This window comes from Pangasianodon hypophthalmus, chromosome 12, assembly GCF_027358585.1.
Source record: "Pangasianodon hypophthalmus isolate fPanHyp1 chromosome 12, fPanHyp1.pri, whole genome shotgun sequence".
Lineage (NCBI taxonomy): Eukaryota > Metazoa > Chordata > Actinopteri > Siluriformes > Pangasiidae > Pangasianodon > Pangasianodon hypophthalmus.
This window is the reverse complement of record NC_069721.1, coordinates 17,893,121-17,912,869: the sequence shown is the minus strand read 5'-3', so window position 1 is coordinate 17,912,869 and position 19,749 is coordinate 17,893,121. Positions and strand designations below refer to the sequence as shown.

General features: G+C 39.5%; 1 protein-coding gene across 5 annotated transcripts in view; it reads left to right on the top strand.

Annotated features, from left to right (window-relative positions):
• usp54b (ubiquitin specific peptidase 54b) overlaps window positions 1-8,355 on the top strand; it is a 108,854-nt gene extending 100,499 nt beyond the window's left edge. For 4 of the 5 annotated variants that reach the window (XM_053238730.1, XM_034309450.2, XM_053238731.1 and 1 more), the window contains 4 exons: window positions 1,079-1,986; window positions 2,296-2,417; window positions 2,675-2,785; window positions 5,476-8,355. In XM_053238730.1, coding sequence (XP_053094705.1) covers window positions 1,079-1,986; window positions 2,296-2,417; window positions 2,675-2,785; window positions 5,476-5,547 — 1,213 coding nt within the window. In that variant the 3' untranslated portion in view covers window positions 5,548-8,355. Of the gene's footprint in view, window positions 1-1,078; window positions 1,987-2,295; window positions 2,418-2,674; window positions 2,786-5,475 lie in introns of those variants that run through there. The other variant, XM_053238734.1, reaches the window with a different exon arrangement.
• The last annotated feature ends 11,394 nt before the right edge of the window (window positions 8,356-19,749 follow it).

The window sequence follows — 19,749 nt, the reverse complement described above, 5'->3', positions numbered from 1 at the left end:
GATCAATGGAGTGCGGTTATTTCACTCCGCACTTTTTTCTTCTCTCATTCGTCCCTATCGATCAGAAGTGCTGATGTGATGTATGGGCTGACCCGGCTGAAGCCCCCTGGGTAATTAGCTAACGTGCTGCTTGAGGAGTATTTACAGGGAGTCGGTGCGCTAGCACATTCATCAGGAATGTTTGCACTCGTACTTCACTGACTACACCAATCAACGCTGGAGCATGCAGGCTAAATGAGCTGCCCTTTAAGCACCCTAGCACGCTCCTAAACGCTCCTTGTTAAACAAGGCTTTTCTTTTTAGTCATGCCTTTCTCTAATATATCCTGAAAGGAACGTGGGGCTTCCTCTGCCAAAGCTCCTGAGCTAGGCTATAACGCTAAAATTGTCTCACCAGCTTTAGTTGTTTGTGCATTGATCCATAATAATTAGCTCTACCATTGCTATATTAGTCCTTAGAAACACCTTCTGAATGTCTTATGAAGATGGAAGAGGAATTTAAATACTGACTGGTGTGTGTTTGGAAATTTACAGACAGCATTTTAAGTGTGTGGATATCATTCTAGAGGAAACCAGCTATTCAGTCGTACTGATAAATGGACAGTAAAGCTTATAGGCATATTTATTTCTACTTTAAATCTTCTGCTTCATGCAGTGGCTATCAAAATGATGTCAAGGTCATTCTGTGCACGCCGTGTGTGTGTGTGTGTGTGTGTTCATACGTATGTATGTCATGTTAAGCGAGATGAAACTGCCTCAAGTCTCCTTGAGCTTGGTCTCTTGATGACAAAGTGCCTTATGAAAGCGCCTTTGGCCGCATCATAAATCTTTTTACAATTAACGACAAAACAACGACAAAACCCTTTCTTTTCAAGTTTTTAAGGGTTTGCAACAGACTCATATCTCCTACATAAGTAATAAAATGCAAAGATAAAAGACTGAAGAATGATAAAAGCCACAATTTTCTAAAATGTCTTGAAATATTATGTTCTTTAGTAACCAGGTGCTGACCCTGTCAGTGTTTGATGCTATCGTTTGTTTGAGGAAACTCAATTTGATTTTGTCCTTCCTTTTTGCAGTGAACAGCCTGGCTCGGTCCAAATACTGCTGACAGACAATCAGGAGGAGGTGTGGGAAGTCAATCAAGACGCATCCCTTGGCCCGCCGCCTCCTGCCCAGACGAAGCCATTCACCTCTAATTCACTTTCTGCTTTGAACCGCCTGTCACTTAACACTCCCCACTCTCCCATACCTCAGCCACGCCCACAAGACCCTACTCAAGGAAGTGATCAGTCACTGAAAGACACAGAATGGGGTGGTGTGAAACTTTCCGATGTCCTGCAGGCCTCAGGAGGGCAGATCAGACCCATCCATAAGCACCTGGCCATCTCTCTGCCATCTCTTCCCTTGGAATTGTGGGGTGTTCTGGATGAAGATGAAGAGCTTTCCCAGCACCAGCAGCCTTTAGCTTCCTCCTCTACATCCCCTGCTTCATCCCTGTGGAGGGGCACCTCTGATAGCCCCCATCCTAATGTAGCAAACACATCACCTCAGCCTGAGAAGAGTGTACAGGAACACCCCAAAGCTCCTGTATGGCAACCTTTACGCAGTCCTCCCTTCCCCCCGTCACCTGTGTTATCCCGCTCCAGCCCCAGACACGCCCCTGCTCCCGTTGCAGCTCGTCATTGGTCCTCCTGGAGCCTGGACCGCCCTGATGCCGTGGTCACGCCCCATGAGACCCCACCAGATCAGAGCCACCTCATTAGACCCCCTGTCTCTCCACGCCCACATGGATGGAACGGTCCACCCCATAGTCCAATGAGCTCCAGGAACAAGAGTATCAAAAAGTTTGCCAGCTCTCAGTTTGATCCAAAACTAGAGGCTGAGGCTGCAGAGTATGAGGAGAAGGAGCTTTCAGAGCTGGACTCGCTGTACCAGGCTAGTCTACGAGCAGGCCGTCGTCTTAGCCCGGCCGCTGGGAAACCAGGTATGTCTATCATTTGCTCCTCATATTGTGAAAACATAATAAAAGTACAAATTAGCCTTGGTGGCATATTTTCACGATTTTTAAATCCTGGTTTGTCTTTTGCTCATATTTATTCTATAACTATGAGCTATATATGGTATGACCTACATATATGACATATATGATAGGTTTGGGATTTATTATCCATTTTCACACATGCGATGTTCCAAACACGGTTTAGTGGTTTGTGAAACAGGTCAGTTCTGTATTAGAGTGCACACAGGATCATGAGCGTATTGCGCTGTGTTGTAATTTGCTCGCCTTGTTCAGTGACTCCTGCAGCGCGGCAGCTCCTCTCTGGGGTGGGACGCTCACAGACCCCCACGGCTGAGCTGGAGAGAACTGCATTTGGAGCACCAGGCTCTCGCAGCTCCACTGCACACACAGACATGGTGAGACATTCACACATGACACTTTATCCACTGAGTGTACATACACAAGTTTGTTTCTATCTACTTGTTGTTGTTTTTTTTAATTAAAGTCATACTAATTTGTAATGCTGCATAAAGGAAGTCTAAATGGTAATGCAGAAGATCCAAATAAGTGTACGTACACTCACAGTTATGTTAGTTATGACTCTTTTGATTGTTCCTTGTTTACAGGGTGCTTTGTGCTTGGGACTAGTGTGTGTGTGTTTTTCTCTCTCTAGCCAGTGGATGACAAGCAGTATGATCCCGATCACTTGCGCCGCATCGCTCGCAGTCTGAGTGGGACCGCAGTTGGACGTAGACAGGACCGTCTTGCTGTCTCACGCAGCTTTGTATGTATCCTCCACACAGATACACACACACACACACACACACACACACACAGATATATACATACACTTTCATAAAGCTCCTTGCATTTATATAACATTCCCCACGTATTCAAAGATTGAATCTCAGCCTGCTCATTCTGTTTATAATTTGTGTATGTGAGTGTGTGTGAGTGTGTGTGTGTGTGTGTGTGTGTGTGCGGATGTGTGCTGCCTGTTACCTGCCCATCAGATTTTATCACTTACACATTCCCTTGTGTGCTATGTACATACCATTTAATCACATCACACAATTTGTGCTTCCCCACACTGACAATAATTCAGTATAGTTCTAAGATTTACAGTGACTATGATTATAAAACATGAACCATGATACTACAGTGATTACTTATTTACTAAGATATTTCATGATATGTATGGTTAATAGATGTTAAACCATAATACTGCCCTTGTTTATAGTGCTTTAGGGTAACCATGTTTAAGGTTTGTTCAAGAAGTATAGTAAAACGTGCTGTAGCTGTTACATACCCAATCAATACATAGCATCATCAATAGTGCTTTTATCAAACTTTTCTGCAACTCTGCTTATAGTTTCTTAGTCTGTTTTAATAGTGTTTACTAGAGGAATGAATCACAGTGAGGTTTATTAGATCACACAATTTATGTTAAGTGACATTTTATTATAATTCAAAATAAAAATACAATATATAAGTGTTTCTAGACTAGACTATAAGTGGACTATAGTCATATACAGTATACAGTAATATCTTGCCATGTAGACTTTAACCGACTGACGATAGTATCAGGAATCGCCAAAAGAGACCATCTATCGAAATGGCTATTAAATTGAAATGACAGAAAATAGTTCTGTATCTTCAAGAGCTTTAGCCATGACAAGCAGCACATCTCTGTCTCTGCTTCACCTGTCTTTCTCCGTTTCATGTATGAAGAGTCAGATTTCCTGCTTAACACAGCTGTTGATACAGCAGGCAAAAATTTGCTTGCTTCTCTTGCAAGGTAACCATAGTAATAGCAATGCTACAGATAGCACATGTCCAATGAGGACTGTGCTATTATTTTCAACCTCCAGGCTATAGATCAAGGATGGAAAACATCTAACCATAAATAAAACTAAAAAATGACCAACTTTTCAGCAAAATATGAACATAACCATGGGGTGAGAAAGTTTTCAACTCAGAAACAAGGAGGCCATATCAGGCAGAACTTCCAACCAGACTATTACATATGTAGATATATATATATATATATATATATATATATATATATATATATATATATATATATAGTATTTCAAACAAGGTCCCAAGGCTACTGCCAGGCCAGAAAAATGTAAAAAGATGTCCAAAACCAAATGTATATATATATATGTATATATATATGGCAATAGCCTTGTGACCTTGTGTGAAATATACATAGTATTTTGGAGAGTATAGAAAGACAGCAGCAGTTGGCAGAATTTCTGACCATACTATATATTAATACTATTACTATTATTAAAGTATCATCATAATAATAAAGAAACAGCCCAGGCTCAGGACATACTCAGAAAACCCTGTACCTCAATGAGACTATCGATAACAACAGTATATTTCACACAATGTCACATAGCTATTTACAGAATTTTTTAGTTTTGGAATTCTCAGTCTTTTGGCCTGGAAATTAGCGCCGCCCCCAGCTGGAATAGAAAGGCTGTATCCCGAAAGGCAACTCACAAAGTATATGTAGTTTCAGCAGGGTTAGGGGCTTCTCAGTGTTTTCACTGCAATTGCAATTTGCCTCTCAGGCAGCAGAGGGCTCTAAATAACATAAACTGCTCCTCTAAATGCCCCATAGTACATACAAAGGATAATCTGCAGATTAAACCAGCTGCTATAATGTCAGTGTCTTGGGGTGGTGTATATTGTTACATTTTAATGTCACGATTACAGTTGTATATGATGAGTTTCTTCCAACACTGCATCTGCCACTGGCAACACGGTGCACTAATATGGCTTAGTCTGTGGACATATTGTGAGAAATCAGTAGCCTGTGAGGGCTTTCACCCAATAACACTCTCTATCTACATGCAAAACACACAGACCATGAATACTGACTGTCATTCTGACTTATACTGCCATCCTGTGTCCACATCCTATAACCGTCACTTGTGTCTACTCATACTAACGTACCTTTAATGAGAACTTATCTACCATGTGTACCATGTATGGATGTTTTAACTACATTTGTCCCTCTACTCCCATCCCTGGTCTTCATTTCTTAGTCTCTCAGCATGTGTCTGTCTGTAATATGTATATGTCTTGCATGAGGAGCAAATTCATGTCACACTTCTTGCCCATGTCTCTTGCTCATGCAGTCTCCTGTGTGTCCATCAGTCCATCATGCCTTCCATCTTTCCCATTTCTATTCGCTTGCCTCAGCCTGGGTCTCGTGGGACCGCCCAAGGTAAAACTGTCTCATTCTTCATCGCCATGATCTCTGCAAGCCACAGAGGCTGTTCTCACACTGCTTTCTGCTTATTAATGCTCATTTCACTGCTTTAAGTCTCCGTGTCAGGATTCTGATCAAAACCGACCTGTTCTACATTGTGCTTCTTGATATTGAGTTTATTCTTGTTATTCTTCGAATTGCTTTAAATCCTGTTCTTCACACTCGACCATCCTCCTCCTTTGCAGGATGTGTCCAGAGGGTCGCCAAGTTTCTGGCTGTGTCTAACCGGGGTCAAGCTCAGTCCAGTCCACCAGTGAAATGTGACAGAGCTGTGCCACTGACGTCCTGGGCAGTAGTCTCCTTGGTGTCCTAGGCCCACCTACAACATCCTCCATCTTTATGATCCCTGCAAGGATCCCTGCACATACAAATAAGTAAATGCTAGAATGTTGTAACAGAGATTAATCCCAGTTACCCTAGCTTTTAGCTACACAAGCCCACTGGAGCACTAGCAGCTCTGGAGGGCTGGATCCCTCTTGAAGCCCAAAATCCTCCTGTAGCTATAGCCCCACCTCTGTTTCTCAGACCATGATGGGCTCCCATCATTTCCTTTATTCATGTGGCGTGTTGCCTACTGTGTCTTCCTTAACTATTTCCTCTCTTTAACTTTTTCCCATTCAGAGTGTGGTGGGCTGCTCTGCCCTTTTCAATGTTCATGTATAATGGATCTGGGTCAGCCTCCTCTTCCTGCCTCTGTCCTGCGTAGCAGTGTTTTAAAGTGTGTTAAAGCGTGTTTCCTTCCTGTCCACAGCATGGTGAAGGGAGGGACAGAGCATATTTTCTTCTGTTTACTGTTTGGGATAATGTGATGGACTGAGTAGCTTTTTGTGTGTGTGTGTGTGTGTGTGTGTGTGTGTGTGTGTGTGTGTGTGGCGCTAACAGCATGCTGTGGTACAAGAAAGGCTTTGAGCCTTGGCCCTCCCGCAGCGAGCCGTCCTACCCCGAGCACTTAACTTAATTAAACGCACTGCGTGGAGCTGCAAAGCCGGCGAGATCCAGCAGCATCCTGGATAACTTTTCAATATCTCTGAGGTCTATTTAGCTACTGCACATGATTAACGTTTGCGTGTGTGTGCGTGTGTGTGTTTGTGTGTGAGTCTATTTAACACTTAGTTAGGCCAAATGTCCCCATGATGATATAAATACAGCATTGACAGTATTAACATATTAACATTGTGTGGACATTTGGTCATCTTTTTCTTTTTCAATATGAATGCAGCTTTTTTTGAAAAACTAAAAAAGTCAAAATATTTCCTTTTGGATACCGAAGTTAAGGTTAGGATTAGGTTTAGATGTAGCATAGCATTATTTAGCTACAATACTATACAAGTTAATGGAAATAACCCACTTTTGTATGTGTGGGCAAGAGTGTGGGGGAGGCCATCCATCTTCAACAACGCCCAATGTAAAAACTCAAGCAAACCCACCACAGCGCATCCTTTCTTCTGACAGTTTTAAAGGATTTCTTTTCTTTCACTCTTGTTTTAGAAAGAACTGACTCACTTTTTGTAGGGTGATGGACAAGTAGCTCATAGTTTGTACTGATTTATTGACTGACACACATACTTACACACCCTGTAAAAAGAGAACAGTGGAAGGAGCTGTACTTGTTTTTTTGTATTTCTTCATTTCTTGGCTCTGGCGCTTGGTCGGAGCACGCATGTATCCGTGCAGCCCTAGTGTGGAGAGCGGACGGGACTAACTCGACCTTTTCTTCCTCTTGTATGGGCATTCCCTGTAGCACACACCTGTTTTCTGTCTAGTGTTACAGGCAAAGACTGCTTCACTCCTTTTGACTGAATATACGCTAATCCATGAATTTATTGTAAAAGAAAAACATATGAACACTGAAATACTTACAAATTATCCAGAGGAATGGAGAAACTCTACTTTATGACGTTATGGAATGTTAATTCATTTTAGTGGTTCTAGTTACTATCTGCATTAAGACGAGTATAGTACACTTCAGAAGTGTAAAGCTGGAGTCAAACTGCTATTTGAATTCTATTGACAGTTCTCCCATTTGTATAGGGAGATATGCCAAGTTAAGCTTTCTTTATATTTCTTTTGTAACCTGCATTGACACTGATAACGTAGCTATGAGGCTGATACAATGTAGTTGAGTTACTGTAGTAAGTACATCTGGCCTAGAGAAGAGTCACAGTCATTCCATGTAGTTTTAGTAAACATTTCTGTAGCAAAATTGTGATTCAATTATAAAAACAAGTTAAAAATGTTTGGCCCTGATAGCTACTAAAATGTAGCAGAAATAACTTGAAGCCCTTATAAGTGTTTCAACAATTTATGAACATTTTGCACAAGAGGTACTTTAAGGTACTTTATGCTATGAGCATATTGTAATATAAATAAATAATTATTGAAATATTGTAACAAAGATTGATCAATGGTCTACAGACGTTTGATATCACAGTATAGTTTGATTGTTGCAGTGTGTAACCCATTGGTCTTAATCATATATTGTGATAATTACTTTCACATTAAAAAGTAAGCGCTAAATGCTTAACTACAGATTGATTAAACTTTTTTGTATTTCATTCAGAATTTATTTAACTTTTTCTCAACCAAAGATTGGCACTATTACAAAGCTCGCCCATGTTACTAATTTTTTAATCCACCTTTTCATCTAAAGGGTGTTTGAGAATGTAGCAGTGGTGGTGCACGAGTATGCTATGCAACAAATCGCACTCTCCTGAACAACCAGCAAAGAGTCAGACTGGGACAAAGCCGTGTGTGAGTGTGTGTGTGTGTGTGTGTGTGTGTGTGTGTGTGTGCGTATGTTCCTCCAGACCTCCCTGGTTTTTCCTTTAACTGAGGATGAAAGTGATTTCTTGCCGAATCGTTAAATATGTACATATTAACGTCTGTATGAATATCAGCCTTTGAATGCCAGCTGTAGCCAGAGAGAGATGGATTTTTCGAAGATGAAAAATCATTTCAATGGTTTTTCCTGTTTGGGACTCATTTGTAAATGCTTGGGGCTGAGGGAACTTGTATTTTTGCAATAAAGTTATTACCAATGCACTCCAGCAGGGGTGCTGCACAACTGCCTGCTGTCTCTGTGGGTTGTCTATTCATCATTATTACTGTCTGCTCTGAATACATAACCTAAATCAGTCTACTTAAGGCTACAACAACACAATACTATGATGTCGCTTCTTCTAGATCGTGATCATAACACTGTGGTATCACATGTCAGAAGGTTTGTGAAAATAACTTTAAATAGAATAACATTCTGCAGTAGCAGTAATACAACTCGTCAGTCCTTTCTGTGAAATCCAGCATGACAGCAGTGTCAAATGCAGTAATAAAACAATATAGAACTGGACTGCAGTGAAACAGCGCCGCGTTGTGGCTGGTTTTCCTCAGTGCCTATCCTCAGCTCTCTGAGTAAGCTACTTCAGTGCACACATCATTCCCTATAGATTATCCATTGGGGCCTTCTCCTTTCCGCCAGCTGATTAGCAGAGTTACAAGAGCTGCACAAAATATAGTATTTTCATTACCCTGTTTCATTCTGCAGTCGCAAAAACACATTCTTAAAGAATGGGCAGTATTATGTTGACCGAAATGATACTTTTCCTGTATCTTGTAAATGCTATGATCTGTCAGAACCTCCACACACACTTTCATGGAGCTTCTCAGATGCTCAGAGCATGCAATACAAAAAAAATTGCAGCTTTCTATGGATGTTGAAACTGATATATGGTGCAGTTCTACCTGTGATTTAACAGCCTCTTTAAATTCTTCTGTTTTCTTTGCATTAAAATCTGGGGCAAACGATGATCATTGTTATTTTCTGCTGTAACATGGTCTGTTACAAGGGCTGGGACACAACGGGGCATGCTGTTATAGGAAAATAATCAATGACAGGGTGGTGTGATGCGGGCTAATGTGAAGTTGAGTTACCAGTAGCACCCTGTAGATTATTTGAGATATATGTGTATATATATATATATAGTCAGGTCCAGAAGTATTTGGACAATAACAGAGTTTTTGTGATTTTGCCTTTATACACCACCACAATGGATTTGAAATAAAACAATCAAGATGTGATCGAAGTGTACCTCCATTTTCAGAGGCTCAAAGGTATTTGGACAAAGTGACATAATTGTAAATATAACCATAATTTTAATACTTGGATGAAAATCCTTTGCAGTCAATGACTGCCTGAAGTCTGGAGCCCATGTTCTCAAAACTCACATTCTGAGTTTCCTCCCTGGAGATGCTTTGTCAGGCTTTCACTGCAGCCACCTTCAGTTGCTGCTTGTTTGTGGGTCTTTCTGCCTTCAGTCTTGTCTTCAGTAAGTGAAAAGTATGCTCTGTTGTGTTGAGATCAGGCAACTGACTTGGCCATTGAAGAATATTCCAATTCTTTGCCTTCAAAATGTCTTGAGTTGCTTTCGCAGTGTTTAGAGTCATTATCTACCTGCACTGTGAAGCAGCATCCTATCAGTTTTGTAGCATTTGGCTGAATGTGAGCAGAGAGTATAGCCCTATACACCTCAGAATTCATCATGCTACTTCTGTCAGCAGTCACATCATCAATAAACACCAGTGAGCCCGTTCCACTGGCAGCCATACATGCCCATGCCATAACACTGCCTCCACCATGTTTGACACATGATGTGGTATACTTTGAAACATGAGCTGTTCCTTTATTTCACCATACATTCTCTTCCCATCATTCTCATACAAGTTAATCTTGGTTTCATCAGTCCAAAGAATCTTATTCCAGAACATGGAAGGCTTTTTTAGATGTTTTCTGGCAAAGTCTAATCTAGCTTTCCTGTTCTTGAATGTTACCAGTGGTTTGCACCTTGTTGTAAATCCTCTGTATTTACATTCACGAAGGCGTCTCTTGATTGTAGATTCTGACAATGATACGCCTACCTTCTCCAGAGTATTCTTGACTTCTGTTGATGTTGTGAAGGGGGTTTTCTTCACCAAGGAAAGGATTCTGCGATCATCCACTTTAGTTGTCTTCCGTGGTCTTCCAGGCCTTTCGATGTTGTTGAGCTCACCAGTGCTTTCTTTCTTTTTAAGAATGTACCCAACTGTTGATTTGGCCACACCTAAGGTTTTTGCTATCTCTCTTATAGATTTATGTTGTTTTCTCAGCCTAATGATGGCCTCCTTCACTTGCATTGAGATCTTCTTGGACTTCATATTGGTAGCTCCAGTCGAACAGCTGCCAAATGCCAACTCAATACATGATATCAACTCCAGACCTTTTATCTGCTTTATCTACTTGTCTTGAAGTAACGAGGGAATGGACCGCACCTGGTCAATTAACTTCTTGTCAGTGAATTGTCCAAATACCTTTGAGCTCCTGAAAATGGAAGCACTTTGCTTAAAATGGCTGTAATTCCTAAATGGTAAATGCCATATTTTTGTGGAACCTCTTAAAATAAAGCTGAAAGTCTACACTTTGATCACATCTTGACTGTTTTATCTCAAACCCATTGTGGTGGTGTATATGGCTTCCGGACCTGACTATATATATATATATATATATATATATGAATTTCATAAGACAAAAAAAAATACTGGAAACTGGAAACTGCAAGTCCTCTGTCTTGATGACTTTCCAGTGGTGGAAAACCTTCCATAAAATCTTCCAACCTTCAACACTTAGTTAACAATCTGCCTAATACTTTAAGGCACATCTGCTATACAAGTCCCTGTCTGAATTGTTACTATATGAATGATAACGTATTACAATAAGTTCATTAATATAAAACTTGTAATTTGAATTATGGCAAGCAGAGCTGTTTGTCAGATCTGCAGTTATAGAATATTAATCAACACCTTCTGACCAGTCAGATTTGAGAATTCAACAGTGCTGTAGTATAAATTAGAAGGTCTACCACATTTGACAGTAAAACACTTATGATTTATTTTTTTACACTCTTCTAGCAATTTTAGGATGCTCACTTTCCCAGAATGTGATACAATGACCTATTCATTACGAAAATAAAAATAGGAGGTGCCAGTGGATGCTATAAACATAATTCATTAGGTTGAATTCTGTAAAGTAGAAAATTTCTCAGATCCAGTCAAATGAACTATTGAACCCAAGTAACTATGATGGCGACACAAGAATATTCTTTTTTTTGGCCATCACCCAGCCTGAAGCCCATGTGAGCTCCATTTCACTTAGTAAACACAAAAGCCTGAAGCTGTTTGCATTAAATGCAAAGTAGGAAATCACCAGGGGATGATACCTAGCCTATTTTATTTTAATTAGGTTTATTTTAATTAAGTTGCTTTTTTGAAGCATTAAAAGCTGCTCTATGATTTCTATATGACGGTTTCAGATGGAGCCACGTGACGTTACTGGAATGTGTGCAGGTCGTTCTGGTGACCACAGGGAGAAAAATCAATCTCAATTTCAGTTTTATTTCAATTCCTCAGGAAATTGCTATGTTTTCTGCAAAGTTTTTCTTCTGAATAGCTTATTTTTGACAAAGGTAACTGCTTAGTGTTTGCCCTTTAGAAACAGATGGTAAATTGTATGTGTTTTTTTTTTCCCCCTGGTACTGACAGAGACATGGCCTTACCAAAAGTGTGGCCTTTTGTTAAGTTCTAGCTGCAGAGTGAAGTAATACAAGGCAGACGCTGACATTTCTTTAAATTGTGTTTTATTTTTTTTAATCCCTGCTCATTATTTCCTGCATACTGGCATGACAATGTTTCATTATTTTAATGCTGATTTTTCTGCTGGCTTTGAGAATGGCCATGTCTTCAGTGTGGGCGTGTTCCAGTGAGGAGAGAAGCTGTTGCTCTGGGTTTCTCAGCCTCATCTCTTTGCTCTCCTTCCCTGCAATTTGCCGCTGCATCATGTGCACCCAACCACAGATGCGCATGTTCTAAATAAAGGACTTAAGGATTTGAACCCCAACACATGCATACACACGTCTCAGGACAACTGGTGGTGACTCACTATAGATATCCTGCTATGAGTAAGCCTGAGCCAGGTAACTGAAACATCCAAAAACCTCTCTCTCTCTCTCTCTCTCACTCTCTCTCTTTCTCCCCCCATTGAATCAATAGATGGGTTTAGAAGGAAGCATCCTGACAGCTGTCTGGCTTATGAATGATTTAAATTAAGACAGGCAGACTCTTTAACATGCATCTGCTCTAAGGCTAGATGGTTTAAAATAAAAGGCACCACGTGTTGTAGCTGTTCTGAAATGTGTAATATGAATAATGTTTAGGTTCCTTTTCCTGTTATGCTGCATTAATATATTGCCTGTAGTGCCAAGCAGGGGAGAGCTGGTGCAGTTGTAGCCCTATTGTATTCTCTAAATGCACACACACAACTGACGTCTGTACAAGTTTGTCCCTTTTTCATGTCTCACTTAAAAAAAAAAAAAAACAAAACTGTGGGACTGTGGAGATTTTTGTGTAAAACCTATTTTGTGCCAGGCTGAAGAAGGCTGAAAAAAACGGAAGTATTTTCTAATATTATTTTTTCCTTACATTTAAAAAACTGAATTCTGTGCAGATGTGTACAATTAACTCTATATTGTTAGCAAAGTTTTCAGAGTTATGCTGTCATATGCTTTCATATGCTCCTTCTGCTTGCATGACACAGTTGTAATGTTTGATAATTGTATAAACATACAAAGTAGCATAAAGTGGCAAACAGAAAAAACTCACAACTAACTCCTGCCCTTGTAAGAATAAAATGTTGCAATTGTGCCGGCTCTCCCCTACTGAGACAGTGATGGATAATACGGTTAATAATGGTTAATATAACCATTATGGTGAAGAATCGAGGGCCTGACAGATTAAGGTCAAATCAGTCCACTGTTTCTGTGGAAACGTGTTCATTTGTTGCAATCAGCAAGACTAACTGAGTAAATGGCAATTTGTTTTGAATTTTGCCATCTAATTATCACATTGCTCTTAAGGTATTAAACCAGGGTTGGTAACGGTGAAAAAATCTCCACACTGCAATGCAATTATGCTGCTAAGCAACATTGTTTGCTCGGCTATCACTTTGCCACTGGGCTTGTGAAATGTCAAAAAAAAAAAAAGTGCTTTTTTTTTTCTTTTCAATAAAACCTCCATAGAACCGGAATGAATTTGCTGACTTTCAAACTTAGATAAACGGCTTTTTAGTTGGCAGCATTTTTTTAATCACGTGAGTTTAGTTTTGTTGTCTTTCGAAAAATATACTCTATTGTCCTCCATTCCAACAAGACGCCATGTGCAGTCCAGTGCTAGTGATTTCTCAAAATATGCCAGATAATGCTGTTGCATGTTTTATGTATTCTTTCAGCTCAACAAATCGTTCAGGGTCAGGTAAGTTTGTTCTCACATGACTTCAACCAACCATACATGGCTCCTCAAGCACAGTGTTGTGAAAGAGGGAAAAAAAACAGCTCACCACAAATCAGGGAATCTGATGCAGTCAGTGTTCAAGAAGCCAATTATTCTCATTACTGAGCAGTGGAGCGAATGTATGATTTAGACATGAGCCACAGGCTTGGGGGTTAAAGATGTTTGAGCAACACAGTCTAATGGTTACAGATTCGTATGAATTCTTCCAAGTCTACTCGTATCAAAAGGTACAGTTATTTAACTGTTCTTATGCTATTGCCACTTGTTAGACTTGTGGGAAATCAGGATGGGTTGTAAGCTTAGGAATAAATCCAGAGTGGGATCAGCTAGCTCTCTTACACCACAGCAGTTTGCCAATGAATGTTCCTCACTAGTCACTCTTTTTCCGTTCTCTTGAAGTGAAAATAAGGAAAATGCAGCTTGTCACATAACTGAGAGACTGCAAAGCGCAAACTCCTGAAGACTTTACCCTCCATGGAAAACTTAAAAACACCAGCTTTACGTCAAATCTCTTCCACTGACTGGTCTTCCTTTATAAATATTAAATATACATCTTCACCTCTTTACCAGAGCAATGTTTATACCTTTTTCATTATTAACAATTCGTTTTGGAGTGGTAATGGCCTTTTGCGTCACGCTCGGCCACATTACACCACCCAACCGTTGATTATTTTCCTATAACAGCTTGCCCTTCGTGTTTTATTCTTTACCTATATAACAGTGATGTTGAATCCTTGATTCTGATTAGTTAGAGGGTGTTGAGTAACCTGACAATTTGTTTATATTCAAGCGATCGTTCGTAGTATTGTTTCTATATTAATGAGTCATTCAAAGGGACTTGTACTGCAGGCAGCCCACATAATCAAAGGTTTAATAATAAACAAATAAAAAACATGGAAAAACATTAAATCATTGATAAGTTGAAGCTTGTCATTTATTTAACATTTATGGAGTTAAGGAGTTTTGAGTGTCATTGCTTTATAGCAGTCAGTAAGTTTTCTGCCACAGTTAAGTCTAAAGGACAGAGGAGTTGGTTTGGTAACATGACAAGCTGCATTTTTTTCCCCTTATTAACAAGAGAAAAAAAGAGGAGAGAATGATTTTATATAGCTTTTTATAACTTGTCTTATGGATGTTTCACAACATTAAATATAACTATAAAAGTGTTCTAGCTGTTATAGACGATAACTGCATGGGTTGTTCACTAAATCTGTTCATTCCTCTAAGTGGTAATTGTGACCAATGAATCTGAATTGAACATTTGGATCATATTTAAGCAATATCGCTTGATCAAGAGTGCAGTTATACTAAATATCGGCACAGCTGTGATTTGGCTGTAGGTACGTAGGCGCAGGCTGATTACTATAGATAATCACAGCCATGCCGATATTCAGTATAACCTCACTCTTGCTTGTGCAATGTTGCTTTTATAAACATGAAATTAATATTGAGTAAATGACATTTTGGACACAATATGGCCAAATGTTTTTTTTTTTTTTTTTTTTTGCTCCACTAGCAGAAATAGATCCCGAGGAAGCTACACTCACTTTATAGTGCGTCGAGTTGTGTCCTGGCTAGCTAGCTCACATTGATTTGTACATTCCTGTTAAAGTTGCTTCCGGTGAAATTGGTGTCCCTTCTTCCTTTTCATTTTCATCTTTCATATTTTAAGTTAAAGGTTATATTCATGAAAAAAGTATCGTTTGCCACATCCACTGATGATGTCGTTTACACTGCTGTAGTAACCGCTTCAAACTAGGAAGTGGAATTTTATGTGCCAAACACAGACGAGCAGAGTGACACACACAGTGAAACGTCTCAGTGCGGTTATACTACATATACGCACTCTTGGAATGCTGCTCGTCCAATCAGATTAGTGGACTCGAACAAACTGTTGTATAATTTACTACTTAGTATTTAACAATATTGAATTATTAAGAACCCTACTAACTTTTTGACTTTCTTTTGTGGGGTTAAATTTGTAAGTAGGCAGCTGAAACCACCCAAACCCTACTGTAATTTACACCTTGAATCAGACTAAAATGACAATATTTTAGTGAATATGTTGGCTTTTTAACAAGAAGCACCGATTCATGTAAGGACATTGCATATTATAGACCTCTGGGCAAACAAGATCAGAGTTTTCCAGTGAACATGGTTCAGCTAATTAAATTCAGTGTGCTGTGAGGCCACAGGCTATACTTGTATGTTAGTGAATTAGAGTTGCTGACAAAAGGGAGGGGAGACTGGATTCAGTATTGAGTTCATAAGTGAATAATCAATGTCCAGCCTGTTATGTCCAAGCCCTCCAGGATCCCATGATCACATGGATCCTCTCCCTATCTCTTCTGCTTGTTAAGTAGGTCATGTACTTTCTTAAATTCTCTAAGGGTTACATCAACACTGCATGGAAGAGCCTCCAGAAAAGAACTGACTTTGACGTCTGTTCATGAAGCTTGAACTCATGCCCAGACAGAGTGGAACTAGGATTTACACTCTATGCCACTGCACTCTACACTTTTAATTCATCTGCAAATTAGTTTTTGTTTAGGCTTATTTGAAATTATTTATTATTGGCCTAAGAATACCTTAAAACGATGCAAACTGCACCTTTAACTTGCAGTGCACTTCATTCTTTTATATACTTACAATATCATCTTTTCGTTAGGATGTTATACACCCCACGTGTCATACTTATATCGTTATTTTGTTTCGTTAGCATGTTGTACACCCCACATATCATACTTGTATAATTTCCCTATGGAGCCCAGCCAACATTGCAACCATTTTGGGATGCATTGTCCTTTTAGCCACTGTTTACCAGCTGTATAGAAGGTGAATGTCAATCATTGATCATCTATCCTACATTCTAAAACAATTGGTAGGTTAAGAAAACTAACCAAGGGGGCATGGTGGCTTAGTGGTTAGCACTGTTGCCTCGCACCTCCGGGGTTGGGGGTTTGAATCCTGCTTCTGCACATGGAGTTTGCGTGTTCTCCCCAGAAGTTCCCTCTGGGTACTCCGGTTTCCTCCCCCAGTCCAAAGACGTGCATTTCCAAATTGTCCGTAGTGTGTGCAGTTGTGCCCTGCAGTGGGTTGGCACCTTGTCCAGGGTGTCCTCCACCTTGTGCCCTGAGTCCCCTGGGATAGGCTCCAGGTTACCCTGCAAACCTATGTAGGATAAGTGGTACAGAGAATGGGTGAATGGGGGGAAAAAAAATATAATAACACAATTTGGAAACCAGATACTGGGTCCAATATGGACTAACCCAGCAGGGCTGGGTTAGGATGTTAACCCATCATGTTTGTTTGTTTTTTAAACCTAACTTGTGGGTAAAAATCACTACATTGTTGGGTTTTAGACACCCAGGTTGTTATGGTTCAGTGTGCACTTCACATGAGCAACCTTTTTCCATATCAATCACCGTTTTTTTTTTTTTTTTCTACAGACAACACTCAACTAAAACATGATAATGCAATATCATATCTGGTTATATTTTGAAATCCTGAGCTACACTATATGGCCAAAACTTTGCAGACACCTGACCATCACATGTATATGTGCTTTTTGAACATCCCATTCCAGATTTAGTCCCCCTTTGCTGTTGTAATAACCTCCACTCTCCTAGGAAGGCTTTCCACTAGATTTTGGAGCATGGCTGTGGGGATTTGCCCATTCAGCCACAGGAGCATTAGTGAGGTCAGGCACTGATGTCAGGTGAGAAGGCCTGGGGCGCAGTCAGCATTCCAATTAATCCAAAAGGTGTTCAGTGGGGTTGAGGTCAGGGCTCTGTACAGGCCACTCGAGTTCCTCCACACCAGCCTTGGCAAGCCATGTCTTCATGGAGCTCGGTTTGTGCACAGGGGCATTGTCATGCTGGAACAGGTTTGTGCCTCTTAGTTCCAGTGAAGGTAAATTTGTAATGCTACAGCATACAGAGACATTCTGTGTAATTGTGTGCTTCCAACTTTGTGGCAACAATTTGGAGAAGACCCAGATATGGGAGTGATGGTCAGGTGTCCACAAACATTTGCCATATAGTGTATGAATATCAGACACAGAATTAAAATTAATTTATTTCCAGTGCTAGCCAATAGTCCAATATAATGCATCAGAGAAAACTACCCAACAGCTAAACCCAGCAGTTAAGACTGTAGAAATAACCCAGCATTTTTTAGACTGTACAATAGTATTGTATGGAAATCTTGAAGCAAGGTGACTGATGGCCTATTTGTTTTGCATTCAAGTCATTCAGTACATATAAAGGTATGCACAGGCAGACTGAAACTGAACAGTTAAAGATGTGGTCTTCTGCTGTTGTAGCCCATTCTGCTTTTCTGTTCATCACGGCTGTAAAGAGCAGTTATTTGAGTTATCATAGCCTTCCTGTCAGCTCAAACCAGTCTGGCCTCTGAATTCTCTCAACAGCAAGGCGTTTCCACTTGAAGAACTGCCTCTCACTGGATGTTATTTGTTTTTCACACCATTCTGTGTAAACTCAAGAGACACAACTCTACAGAGTGTGTGTGAAATACTCTAACTAGACCCTATGGAACCAACAACCATGCCATTGTCAAAGTCATTTTCCCAAAACTTGTAAAAACCTGCTAGTAATTCCAATATTATCATTATACTCCAGAATACAGTATAATGATTTTAAATAATGTTTAAGAAAAGAGGCATTGAAATAGATTAGGACATTTTTTTCAGGCACAATTCTTTACTCAGATTGTTTCTGATCTAATATAAGGACAGTGAAATTTTAAACTGAAAATGATACAGCATATTACGTATATAAAGGAGCAACTCTTCTAATATAGAGAGACAAATGCATCAGCTTACAGGGAGGATGAAATAAAAGCCCTAGTGACAGTGATGTCTTAAGGCTAGTACTACAACATTATTGCTTTTAAAGCTGCCTCCATGTGTCCTTCAAGCAAAAGACATTGCAGGGCTGAACACTGAGCCTGACAATAAACACAGAATCTATCGCAACGTGTAGAAGAGCTTAGTTTATCTCTGCTTTCACGTCTGTATCCTGTGACGCCATTTTTTTCACAAGAGCGACCTCACCTTTGTGTTATTTACTTATCTTAATTTACACTTAATGCAACTTCATTTGACAGAAAAAGTCTGTTAAATAGAGTCATAAGACCACACTTTTTCTTCACTCAGAAAAGAAAATAGTCTACGAGGCAATCATTTTCGGACTTCCCCATGTGTTACAGTAAGAACATTGTACTCCTTATGTAATTCCTTCTAATCCTTCATACAGTGAATTCAACATGGTACTTTTTTCTATTCTAACATTAATGCATTTCTGGGGCTGTATGAGCTTTGGATATTTTGTCTCATTTCTTCTGTTTAATTTTGTTATGGCTACAACATTATCCTGAAATCTAAAAATAATTTCTGACAGGGCATTCATCATTAATATATTTAATAATTTCATAGGGTTAATAAAGGTAGGATGCTGCAAGTAGGACAGCCATGTTTTACAGACATTTTCTGGCACTGGGCCTCATTTAACAAGCTGGATACAAATGGATTTATTCGTAAATCATTTGTAGGTGCATTTACATAAGAAATTTGGTATTCATGAAAATCCAGTAAATTCAGAAAAACCATTTGGATTCTACTCCTGTTTCTGAGTTTGTCTAAATTTAGGCATAAGAAAACTAACTCATGTAAACCTCGATTGATTGGCTTCAAATCATATAATTTGCATAGGAGTTACTTCATTTAATATGCAGAATACATGGTCATGTTTAAGTCCCTTACTTATTTCAGTCAAATACACAAATTTATTGTATGTTGTTTTAATCCTGTCATTTAAAATGGCATTAAAGAAATATGGGGAAAAAATATGGGGTATGTTTCTGCAAAGCAGGCAAAAAGAGACATTTTTTGTTTTTCTGTGATTGTCTTAGTTGGCTTAAATGAGATTAAAAAAAAAGTAATGATTATAATTATTACATTTGGGGTGTAACACAATTTCTCTATGCCCCTTACTCTATGCACATTGGAAAATGTTGCTGCAAAAAAAAAAATAAATAAATGGACTTTTTTTAAAAATTTAACAGCAAAA